This window comes from Nycticebus coucang, chromosome 3 (genome assembly GCF_027406575.1).
Source record: "Nycticebus coucang isolate mNycCou1 chromosome 3, mNycCou1.pri, whole genome shotgun sequence".
Taxonomy (NCBI): Eukaryota; Metazoa; Chordata; class Mammalia; order Primates; family Lorisidae; genus Nycticebus; species Nycticebus coucang.
The window spans coordinates 155,881,510-155,893,448 of record NC_069782.1 but is presented as its reverse complement, the minus strand read 5'-3'; the positions used below and the strand labels follow the sequence as shown (position 1 = coordinate 155,893,448).

General features: G+C 47.5%; 1 protein-coding gene and 1 pseudogene across 1 annotated transcript; one reads left to right on the top strand and one right to left on the bottom strand.

The window, feature by feature from the left end:
* The first annotated feature begins 2,193 nt into the window (after window positions 1–2,193).
* Window positions 2,194–2,292, top strand: LOC128582809 (uncharacterized; annotated as a pseudogene).
* A 7,611-nt stretch (window positions 2,293–9,903) lies between these two features.
* On the bottom strand, window positions 9,904–11,480 carry FOXI2 (forkhead box I2). The gene is given in 2 exon segments (XM_053582270.1): window positions 9,904–10,304; window positions 10,994–11,480. Coding segments are annotated over 2 exon segments (888 nt in total).
* Window positions 11,481–11,939: the final 459 nt, after the last annotated feature.

Sequence of the window (11,939 nt, the reverse complement as noted above, 5' to 3'; positions counted from 1 at the left end):
TCTGGGGTCGGACTTGAAATACTTGCCCACGTCCTCCTGCCCCACTCTCTTGCCTCGCCCCCACGTGCCTTACAACTGTCTGGCTCCCACTGCCAGGCTGAAACTCTTCTCTGTGAGATGACAGGAGACAAGTTCTGCTTCAGGCACGTGGAGCCGGAGGTGTTTGGAGGACAACCATGCGGAGACATCCAGGGAGATATACACGCCTTCAGTGCAGGACGGACGTTGAGTTTGAAGAAACAGGAGCGAGTTGCAGCAACAGTTGGCACCTGTGTGGTCCTTGGGGAGAGAACCTGGAGCACCCAGTGAACATGTGTGCGTGAGGGACTTCTACGTACAACTGGCCCTTCAGGGACAGGACAGGGAGCGACTGAGGGGTTTCTCCCTCCTAACAGAGCTTCACTCCCTTTTCCTTCTCCATCTGTCTTGCTGACATTTTCCCTTTCTCCATTTTTCAAAGAACCAACACTTAGCTTTCTTGATTCTCTCCATTGTTTTCTGTTTCACTGGTCTGTTCTCCCTGTTACTTCCTTCCTTCTTGGTCCTTTAAATTCATTGTTTTCTATTTTCTTTCATTGAAAACATGACAATTATTTTAAATTTTTTTCTAAATAAATCCATTGAATCCGTGTAATGTCAACACTTCCTCCTAACAGCATCTCAGATGCACTTTCATGGTCGTTCACTTCTGTTCTCTCCTAAAACCCATGACATTCTTATGAGTTTAATTTATGAATTTTAAGAATTTGAGTTAGTAGCCAGACATTTTTAATGATATTTTATTGTTGGCTTCTAATTTAATTGTATCATGATCAGAACATCATCTACGTGTCAAGGTTTTTTGATCACGGTTGAGATTTTCCTTGGTGACCTAGTCTGTGGTTCGTTTATAAAAGAAAATATTTTACTTTTAAAGAATGTATATTATTATTATATTTCATGAAAGATTCTATATCAATGATATTAATTTTGGTAATTTTGATTTTCAAATCTATAACCTCACTAATATTTTTTTCTTCTTTTTTTTTTTGGTTAGTTTGATACTACTCAGTGGTTTGTTAAATTTGTTCATTTCTGTCAGTTTTCCTTTATTCCTTACAAGCCTATATTGTTTGCATATATCCTCTATCTTACTTATCGCCAATTATTTTATCGTGATGGTGGTTTCTTCTTTATCTGTATTAATATTTTTGACTTGAAATCTACTTTTTAAGTTAACATTTGACTTGCTCTTCTGTCTCTCAATTATCTTTGAGTTCTTATTCTGGGTCTATTTCTTGTTACCGTCTTATAGCTAAAAATATACAAATCTAATCCCCTCTGTTGTTAGTGGAGTTGAACCATTTACATTTGTTAGGATTCCGTATGCACTGGGATTTCTTTCTAATGTGTCATTTAGTGCTTGCTGTTGAATATTCTTTCCTATTCTCCTTTTGTGTTATCTGGTAAGTCAGGGGTCAGTGATTTTTTTTTCCTGGAAGGGCAGATAGTGAATACGTTGGGCTTGGTGGATTCAGGGCAAAACAAGAATAGTTTGTGATATTTCTGTGGCAACAGAGAAAACGAATTATCACAAAAATTTACTGATGACAATCAAATTATAATATGTTAGTTATAACAGTATGAAGTTGAAACAAAAAGCTAATAGTCTTACACAAGTTTATTTTTTCTGGACACTTTCTGGGCACATTTCTTTGACTGCTACAATCAAGCATGACTTAATTAACTCATCATGGGTGCATGGCTGTCCCTGCTTGGCTCAAAAACGAGACACTTGGAAACACACTTTGGTTGCAGCCTCATTTTCATTTTCTTATTTTTGTAAAGAAATTCTGCCATGGTAAGAGAGCCCATTTTAAGTTTTCTAATTTTCCTCACCGTGGCTTCCACTAGGAAGCAATATTGTTTGGTCATGCTGATGGAGAGGGTGTTCTTTTAGCAGGTGCACCATCATTGTATAATAAACACAACGTTGCACTGTCTGATTCGGCAACAAAATAATCCACATTCCACTGTGCCTTAAAATCCCAAGATTTGGAACTTAATTTTTTTCTTCTTTTCTTGTTTTGATATGATTAGTAAGAGAAAATGTGAGTTATGGTCAATCCGCACACAGGGCTCTGAGAACACTGTTACAGACACGTCACCGTGTCCTGGTGACACAGTCCTAGTCCATTCAAGATTTTCAGGGTGGTACTCGCTTCAGCAGTGCATATACTAAAATTGGAAGAAAAGATACAATGGCCCCTGGGCAAGGAGGACATGCAAATTCATGAAATTTTCCATATTTAAGAAAAAAAAATGATTTTCCGTGTGTGTGGTGAGCAGAGAATCTCATACGTCTCTAATGCTGCTCCCCAACTCTGTCCACAGGTCACTGACATAACCGAGGATGCCACATAAACAAACAGACATGCTGTGTTCCAGTAAAACTATATTTATGTGTGCTGAAATTACAGTGTCATAAATTTTTCACGTAATAAAATAGTCTTCTTTGTTTGAGGTTTTTTTTTTCGTTCCAGCCATTAAGCAATGTAAAAGTCACTCAGCCCGTTGGCCATACAAAAACAGGCCGTGGGCCAGATGGGATAAATAATTTTGAAGTTCCTGCATCAAGTTTTTTGTTCTCTCACTCCTATTTGAAAGCTATGCATTGTATTCATTTGAATCCCCCTTAATTTTTAAAATAACATTTACTAAGTTATAGTTTTAATGATGAAGAACAAAGTAAGTCATCTTTCTATTTTTCAAACCATATAGCCTATATTTTGTAATAAAGTCCAAAGTTAGTCATGATTCTATCCTGCGTGTGTCACAGGAATAGGACACAACAGGTTAAGTTCTCTCCAGACAGATTCAGGACCAAAAACACAGCATTTCTCGGGCATGTCTGTGTATTACACAGGAAGGAGGTGCAGGCACATTGAGGTCACACAAGCTCGGCTTTGAATTTTGGACACCCCCCCTTCCCTCTCAGAGCAGGTCACCTAATCACTCTGAGCCGTAGTTTTCTCATTTGTAAAGTTAACCTAAGATCATCTACATTAACTATGAGCTTTTAGTAGAAGTCACTTCTATAAACTTCTGCTCTTGGAAGACACTTAACAAAAGGTCGTCATCACCCTCACTTTACTCAAGCTAGTCTGATGCATCTTAGAAGGGCTGTGTCAGTTGTAGGGGTCTGCTCCCCTAAATACAAAACTGCACCCCAAATGTCTGCTTTCTCCTGGATGTTTTACTCCGTCTGTTATTCAAGAGCATTTACTTATAAAGCACGATTACCTCCCATCTGAGTGTCTCTATTTCTCAAAGGCCATAGCAGCAGGTCTGGCTCTGCAGAAGGCTGGCCTGGGGGACAGGAGCTGAACCCACCGTCTCAGCAAACACTCATCGCTCTGCTCTCACTTGTGCAAAAAGTCCTTTTCACTGTGGCTGCCTCATTAGGCCAGCAAGGGAACTATGATGGGCTATGTGAATGAGCCTGTGTGAAAAGTGAGATTGGGGGCAGCGCCTGTGGCTCAGTTGGTGAGGCGCCGGCCCCATATACCGAGGGTGACGGGTTCAAGCCTGGCCCCAGCCGAACTGCAACCAAAAAAATAGCCGGGCGTTGTGGTGGGTGCCTGTAGTCCCAGCTACTCGGGAGGCTGAGGCAGGAGAATCGCTTAAGCCCAGGAGTTTGAGGTTGCTGTGAGCTGTGTGAGGCCACAGCACTCTACCGAGGGCCATAAAGTGAGACTCTGTCTCTACAAAAAAAAAAAAAAAGTGAGATTGGGAGTGGGGTCCCTACTGACAGGTCAGAATGTGGAAACATTCATCTTGCCAGTGACGTGAAAATGTACAGCTTTTTCCTGTTATAAATCTCATTTTAATTTTATTTCTGCAATGCATCCACAGATATGGTTCTGTGTATAAATAGATTTACATTGTCAAAGCCTGAAAATAAAAAAAATATTTAAGAAAATATTCCTGGTGGTGATGACAAAAATAATCTTGTCAGTAGAAAAAGGATTGTTGTTGTAAATCTTTATATTTATATTTCTTTCATGTATTATATATACTAACTGGGGCATTGTAGAAAAAATTAAAGCGACAGTGAATGATGAAAAAAAAGACAAGAAGCAATATCCCTTAAAGATTGGATGGCAAATGATTCTTTAAAAGTTTTTCCCCCTTTCTTTTCCTTGTAATTTTTTCTTGTGTGTTGTGTTATTTAAACAACATGCCACGTTGCCTGTCATTCCCCACAATTAAAACATATGATATGGTGTATTCTTTTTAGCAAAAAGTAAAAACTTCAAAAATCAAAGCAATCAAAGTCAAAAGAACATAAAGAATTAAGCTACACACTCTTCAGGAACCCTGAAACCGAAACCTTTCATTAAAGTATTAGTTCTACTCACTCCAGAAGTCCTTCTTCCCCTTAACCCGACCTGCCCGCAGGCTTCTCAGAGTAAAGTGGTCTCAGCCCAGCAAAGCGGGCTTCAGTCAAAGGAAGCAGAGTTATCTGGTTCAGGTGCTGAAGCTAATGTGCGCCTGGGGCAGGTGCAAACCGCCAGCGTGCAGGAGTGAGGTCACAGGGACAGGTGATGGATCACTGAGCTGATTAGGGGCCAGGAGACAGGCAGACTCCTGCACACGTCTCCAAGGCTGTAAAATCATCTCTTGCACACGTGTCTTTTCTCTCCCTCTTCGTCTTTTCGTCTAGCTGCGCCCAGACTCTGTTGAAAGGAGCACAGAAGCATAACTCAATTCTTCTTCAAATTCCTCTTGCCTGTGTGGGTGCTAAGCCTTGTCCTAGATGGGGGGATTTAGGCCTAGGGAGCCCAGGGAGAGAGAGGAGAGGTGAGAAGGAAAATTCTTGGGCACCACTGGCAAATAACAAATCATCCTTATCCTTCAGATAAAAATAGACATATCTAACCACTCATAGAGGCGTGACCACGGAAGTGTCAGTCTAGATTCTTGAAGGACATAATTTACATCATTATGACTGCTTTCATGTTCAAAGTGAATCTTACATGTGCTAAGCAAAGCTCATGGTCTCACTGTCAACTACTTCCAGAATCTTCCTATCCTCCAGCCCCATACCCCCTCTCCAGCTAACACGGGTAGTGAGTTGGTAGGTTCCTACTGACATGGCTCAATATTATCTGTGGCCTCTGGGAAACAAGTCAGTTAACCACTCTGAGTCTCAGTTTCCCCATCAGTAAAATGGGGATAATAATATAGGCCCCATTAGGTTGCTGTGAAGGCTTAAAAATGATACGTGTTAAGCATCTAACTGAGTCCTTGACACCTTGATGTTCAATCTGTCTGATGGATAAATGGGTGATTCTGAGAGGTAGAGAAAGACTCAATGATTCATAGGTTTAATTTGCTCTAGATTAAAGCAGGGACATAATTCTGACTTTTTAATGAAGGTCTGATATAATATACTATTCCTCTGCCCTCCAGGAACCAAGTAAAAGGAAGCCTATTTCCAATTCTTTGTGTTCAGCCACTGATGAAATCTGACCCAATAAAGTGGTTTATTGCAGGTGTCAGGCAGTTAGCCTTGAATAATGTTGGTTAGCAAATTTAAATTAGATTAAATGAAAATGAGTTCCCCAAACATTAACCCATGGGTGCAGGGAGGCACCAGAGGCATCTACAACTAGGAACCCCAGGAAGGGCCAGCTCGGGTCACTTTAGTAGTTGCCATCTCCTGTCACCACCAGATGACAGATCTTCTGAGGGCAGGTTTAAGTTAAGGCTCCTAAATGATGCCATGGAAAAGTGAACAGATTGGATCTGCTCCAGCCTGGGGCAGCACTTAGCTCCCTGCCTGAATCACAGTGAAGTCACAAAACTGAGAAATCAGGCAACCTCCAAAGTTAGCAGAGTGTGAAACACACAGGGCGTGGATTTAAAAAACACAATGTGAGCCCTGGTGCGGTGGCTCACACCTGTAATCCTAGCATTCTGGGAGGCCAAGGCAGTTAGATTGCCTGAGCTCACAAGTTTGAGACCAACCTGAGCAAGAGTGGGACCCTGTTTCTACTACAAACAGAAAAATTAGCCAAGTGTTGTGGAGGTCACCTGTAGTCTCAGCTACACTGGAGGCTGAGGCAGGAGGATCACTTGAGCCCAGGAGTATGAGGTTGCTGTGCGGTAGGCTGACCTCATGGCACTCTAGCTGTTGCAACAGAATGAGACTCTGTCTAAATAAAGAAATAAACTAAATAACACAATATGATATGTGTGTTTATAAGTGAGATGGTTTATCAACTTGATCATAACGTCAACATTTGGGAGCCAAATAGCCACGTCCAGCCTGTCACTCCTCATGCGTCCTTGTCTTGACAAAGGGGCCATGTGAGGGCAGCAAGAGGTCCAGGACTGAATGCAAAGGCAGACACAGAGTTGGCATTCAAAAGTCATTATTTATGAATTAGACACTATTGGAACCATGTGACTCAGACTCTACCACATTCCGGGCTGTTTTCGCATCTTCCTCTCCCACCTGACATCAAATCCCAAATGCAAATGTGGTGTTTTCACAGTATGATTTGGGAATATTGTGCCTTTGGGTGTCAAGAGGAAGGGCTGTCATCTGTGGCTTTTCCCCAGGGGCTCCTGCCTGAGACAGGGCACGGTGATGTAAGCTCAGTATCCATATCCATGTGGGTGCTTTTCTGCATATGGGCACTGCAAATGCACACATCGGAGTCCTTTTTTGCTCTCCTTAGATGAGGTTCTAGAGATTATTTACCCCTTTAACTCAGTTTATCTTTCTGCTAAATGAGATAAATATTTTATCACTGAGAAGTTATAATAATTATTGTAATATTGTTTCCCTGAATCAAAAATGCGACTTGATTGCTATGGATATATTTTAGGAAATTAAAGATTACAAGCTGGTTAATATCCCGAGGTGGAATTGCTAAACTGCAAAACTTTATGGGCATCATTAAAAAAATAACTTTTAAAACAATATATGAAATGTAAACTTAGATCTTGAAATCCACTTCTTAAAAGTTCACTTCTTAACACTGCACCCTTCAAAACCTTGCTAACACTTTTGAATCTTCTTTATGAATCGTTCTTCTTGGGATTCTTTACTCAATGACCAGTACCTTTCCAGGGAGATTACAGTTCATTACTATGCACTTTAGTTTTCAATCACTTGGAAATTACCTCTGCTATTTGGCAATGGAGAAGATTCCTAATCACCTGATACTCAGGCATTTTAAATTATTTTTCCCCTCTGAATTTTGAAACTTGTTTTTATATTCGAAACCATTCAGCACCACCAAATTGTTCATTTGGAGGAAGAATGGGGTGCTCCAACCACAGGGGGCCATGTGCCTGTACCCTCAGGTAGAGGTGCTTCTTTTGTAGGACCACAGTTAGTTTAAAAATAATTTAGAATTTGCTAAAGGCTTCATGATTTCAAAGGCAACAAAGGGACAGAGCAGAGGCGAAGCTGGGGCCCACCAGTCCCCTGGTGGGAGCATTCTCCTGGCGTCCTGGCAGCATTGCCCTGCTCTGACCATAACAGCAGGTCCATGGCTGCCCACAAGCAGCTTGCCCTGGGGACTGTGGTCAAGTTCAGAAAGTCCTGGCCAGAAGAAATTATTCAATTACATTTAACTATAAAGTGGTTACAACCTGCTGTATGATGGTTCCTGTTTTGATTTCAGCAATTTTGTTCGTTCCTCTGGGAAAATGCTTCACTGGGATGAGTCTGGTGCTAGGTGGCCTATGAACTTCTTTAGCCTGGCCCCCCCTCCACCCCAACACACATCCAGATACGGACTGACACGGAGGAGGGTGGGGGCTGTCTGACACCAGATTCCCCAATTTCCAAACACCCTGCACTGCTAGATTTGTTTTCAGCTCCACTTTTTTCATGAAGGTCCCCTATATTTGATGATCCCATTATCTATGAATGATATAAAGTTTTGGAATGAAAATGTGCAACTTTCAAACACCACAAATTGATGTCTAGGCAAATATCTTAAAAGGGAAACAATCTTTTTGAAAGGTTTTTCCTCTCAATGTTGGCCAAATAACTATTGCTGAAAGAAAAATAAAGCAGCTTCTCACCAACTTCTTAGCAAGCACACAGCTATCATGTACATCCATATTTGCCGCTGATTTTCTGAAATCTCCACTTTCAAGTTATACGTTACATTTTCCCACTGTTGTAAAGTTTAATTAGAGAAAACCATCTCAAATGCAGTTTGCAGTGGGGGTGTTGGTGATAACGGTGGGATTCTTACAAGAAACAGGATATATGTGCGAGCTACATGTCTTGGTGTTTATTTTTATGGTTTTATTCAGTGAAAATAGTTCCAAGAGATTTTATTAATAAACTAAGGAATTTCTTACCCTTTTCTGGCTTTCTTTAATTGCATTAACATTTGGGGAGTGTTTCTCCAAGAGTAATTATGGGTTTCTTGTAAGTCTGGTAACATCACTTCCTAGACACCCAGCACTTGCTCACCTGTTCATGGGGGCAGCGGGGATGCCACACTGAAGACGCAGGAGCCACAGTCACCACCACACAGTGAACCACACAGCTCAGATGCACCCAACTCTTAATCAGTCTATCCTCCTTTAGCCAGCCTCCCTCCCGCACCCCTTCTCTTCCTCCCTTTCCTCCCCTGCATAGGCAGCTCAGGAAGGTCTCAGGTCTGGGCTCATTTCTAGCACCAGAGACAGATCAGAGATGAACCAATGAAATTCTGCACCGGGAAGGGGGAGGAGAGTGTAAGCCACAGCCCAGACTCCCTAAACCTCCCTCCCCAGTTTAAACTAACAGCCTCTACTCTCTCCAGGGAAGGCACCTCAGCCATCTGCCTCCTTCTCTCCCCCCACCCCTGGCAGGGGTGGGGGTCACCTGCTGCAAGCCCACATCTCCTGGGACTGCCAGATGCCACAAAGACACAGGACAATGGACTGGGGTCCTTAGACTTCTGAACCTACAGAGCCCCACATTCCTTTTCCCTTTGACTGTGGACTCCTGCACAGAAAGGCCTTCTCAGTAAATGAAAATGAGGGCAGGGGTGGGGTTAAATTCAGCCTGCCCAAACTGGGGGCAAGAAGAGGGGGCCAGAGGGGAAAAGACCAGAACAGGTGTGGGCTTGTCTCCCGGCCTCCCGGGAGCACGTGTGGAGTAGATGGGTAAAGAGCAAACCTGGACCCATCCCTAACTCCCAGGACCGCCCTGCTCCCACCGTGGAGATCCTGGAAAGCCACCTTGTCCTAGAGCAGCGTCACAGAGGCCCAGAGCTGAGTGACAGGGAAGGGAGCTGGCATCCCGGGACCACTCCTACCAGCAGCGGTTCTCCCTCCCTCCATTGTAAAGTTCCTCCTTACAGGGAGCTCAGTTTCAACAGTCCCATGTCCCAGGTACCGCAGCTCCTTGCCCACCCGGCCCCCGAGGTTGCTCCTGAGCCTCCGGCCGCAGCCTCGCTGGAACATCAAGGGAAGACCCTGAGCCAGGTGGGCCAGGCCGAGAGGAGACAGAAAACGGTCACAGAGGGCCCCGGGCCGCTCTTGCAGCCCACCTTCCTTCCACCAGCACAATGAAGGCTCCTCTCGGGAAAGCTGGAGCAGAGGTGAGCGCCAGCCGGTCGCTGCGGAGCGCGCAGGTTCCAGAGACACGGGCGGGCTGGACCTAGAGGCGGAGCAGGGGTGCGCTCTTTCCGGGTCTGAACGGTCGCCTGGATGAGGGGCGCGCTCTCGCGGGTCTAAATGGTCCCCCGGGCGAGGGGTGCAGGCCGCTCAGCCCAGCTACCCGCGGCCGGCCGCACTGAGGACCGCGGCGCTGGCACCCACGAGCGGGCTGTCACCATAGGTAACGGAAGGCCTGAACCCAGCACCTCCACAGCACTCTGGCCAAATCCCAGCCCTCTTTCAAACTTCGGTCCCTTCTGAGCTATAAAGGAGATGACTGACACAGAAGCCGGTGGCCGCGGTCTGGCAGCCAGAGGCAAAGCCAGGAGCGGAACCCGAGGCGTGGGGACCATGGGTGGCGACCGCCATCCGCCTCCGGAAAGAAAAGTCGCCCGCAAGGTCCCCGGGGAAGGTGCCAAGGCCGCCAGCCAGGGCGCTCGTGGCGGGCGCCGGCGCGGGCGGGGATGGAGAGGGCTACAGGTCTGGGGACCTCTGCGCGGGCGCCTCGGCTCCTCCCGGGCTCCGGGCTCCCGAGAATGCGGCCCCTCTTGCTTCCGCTCGCCGCCTCCTCTTCCTTCGGAAGTTGCCATTGTCGAATATCTTCTCGCAGTTTGGGTCCAGGGTCCAGTAATTGCCTTTACCTGCAGAGAAAGAACGCGGTTCAGAAAGTTTGAGCTTTGATCGACCAGGGTGTGTGAGCTGAGCGGAGGTCAACTTCAGAGATTCCCCCACTGGCCCCTCCAGACGTTCGCGAGCCCTCATTCCCATCCCAAACCCTGAAGTGGCAGTCTGGACCAGATGGGCCTCCACAGCCGGACTGGGAAGGATTTGGGATTCCAGAAAGACCATGGAAGGAACCCCTAGGAAATTCCGAGCCCCACCTAAGTTCAAGGCTAGAGAGGTCTGCGGGACCAGGGAGCTCGGACAGCCGCTCTGCCAGTGGAGCGGAGCGGACCCACCCGGCCTCTCCCTAGGCTCCAACGCTTTCCAAATGCGCGTCCAATTTGTTCTGCCAATCATTAGGGTAGGCAGTCGTCGTCTCCACTTTACAGGCATGGGAATCGAGGCTCAGAGGTCACTCCCAAGGTCGCCCAGGCTGCTAATTCCCCAGCTTCTTCCTCCGAAGGAGGTAGCGGAGACTTAGAACCCTAGAGTGGACCGGACTGGTGGTCAGGGCCTGCGGGGTCTGCAGCCCTCCAGGAGCCTGTCCCTGGCCAAGAACTTCTCTTCTCCCTTTTCCCCCTCCTTACCAACCGCAACCGAACAATCGCCCGCGGACTCGGGACCGGAGGCCTTGGAGTCTTGGACTGAACGGGCGCGCAGCGGTTACCTGGGTCGTCCTCGTCACGGGGAACCTTTCTGAAGCAGTCGTTCAGCGACAGGTTGTGGCGGATGGAGTTCTGCCATCCGGCCTTGCTGCGCCTGTAGAAGGGGAAGTTGCCGGCCACGTACTGATAGATCTGGCTGAGCGTCAGCTTCTGCAGGGGCGCGCTCTGGATGGCCATGGCGATGAGCGCCGAGTACGAGTAGGGCGGCCGCACCAACCTCTGCAGCTCCTGCTGGCCGGAGACGTCCAGCCACGCGAAGTCTGCACCGGCCAGGCCGCCCAGGAGCTGGCCCGGGGCTACGTAGGGCGGCGTGGGCCCAGGGCCCGACGTGTAGGATGCCGGGCAGAGTGCGGGCGCGTCCACCCACAGGCGCGGGCCACCGCCCACAGCGCCCACGTCTTCTTGTGCGTACCCCGGAGGGTGCTTTGCGGCCCCCGCCTGGCAGTGCGGGGTGGAACAGGAGCCCAGGCCATCGCAGTATGTGGCCATGCCAGCCGCTCGCGGGCCTGGGCCGAAGGCTGCGTGCGGTGCCCCGGTGCTCACAGACGACAAGCACGGCGGGGCTGCCAGCAGCGCCAGGTGCTGCTAGCCCGGCCCAACCCTCCGCCCTTTAAATGCTTTTGGGAGCAGAGCCCTGGGAGAGTGTCGGTGGCAAGCCCCTCCCAGGTCTGAGGGTCAGTTTTCTGCCTGCCCCGCCCAGGTCTTGACAAGACCCAGACCTGCTGCCTCCTCCCGGGGCAACACGTCACGTTCCTGAGCCGTTAGCGGCCTTGGCCGCAGGTATCGTCCCCAGGGATTTTATAGATGCAGCCTCGTCTAGCCTCTTGGACCCCGCTGCCCCGACTGCCCTGGTCAGTCAGTCCCACGTCCCATGGTTGCAATGTGGGAGCTCCATCCTTCGGGCCGCCCCCTTACCGAAACCCGCTTCACCAGGGCCACCTGGCCGTG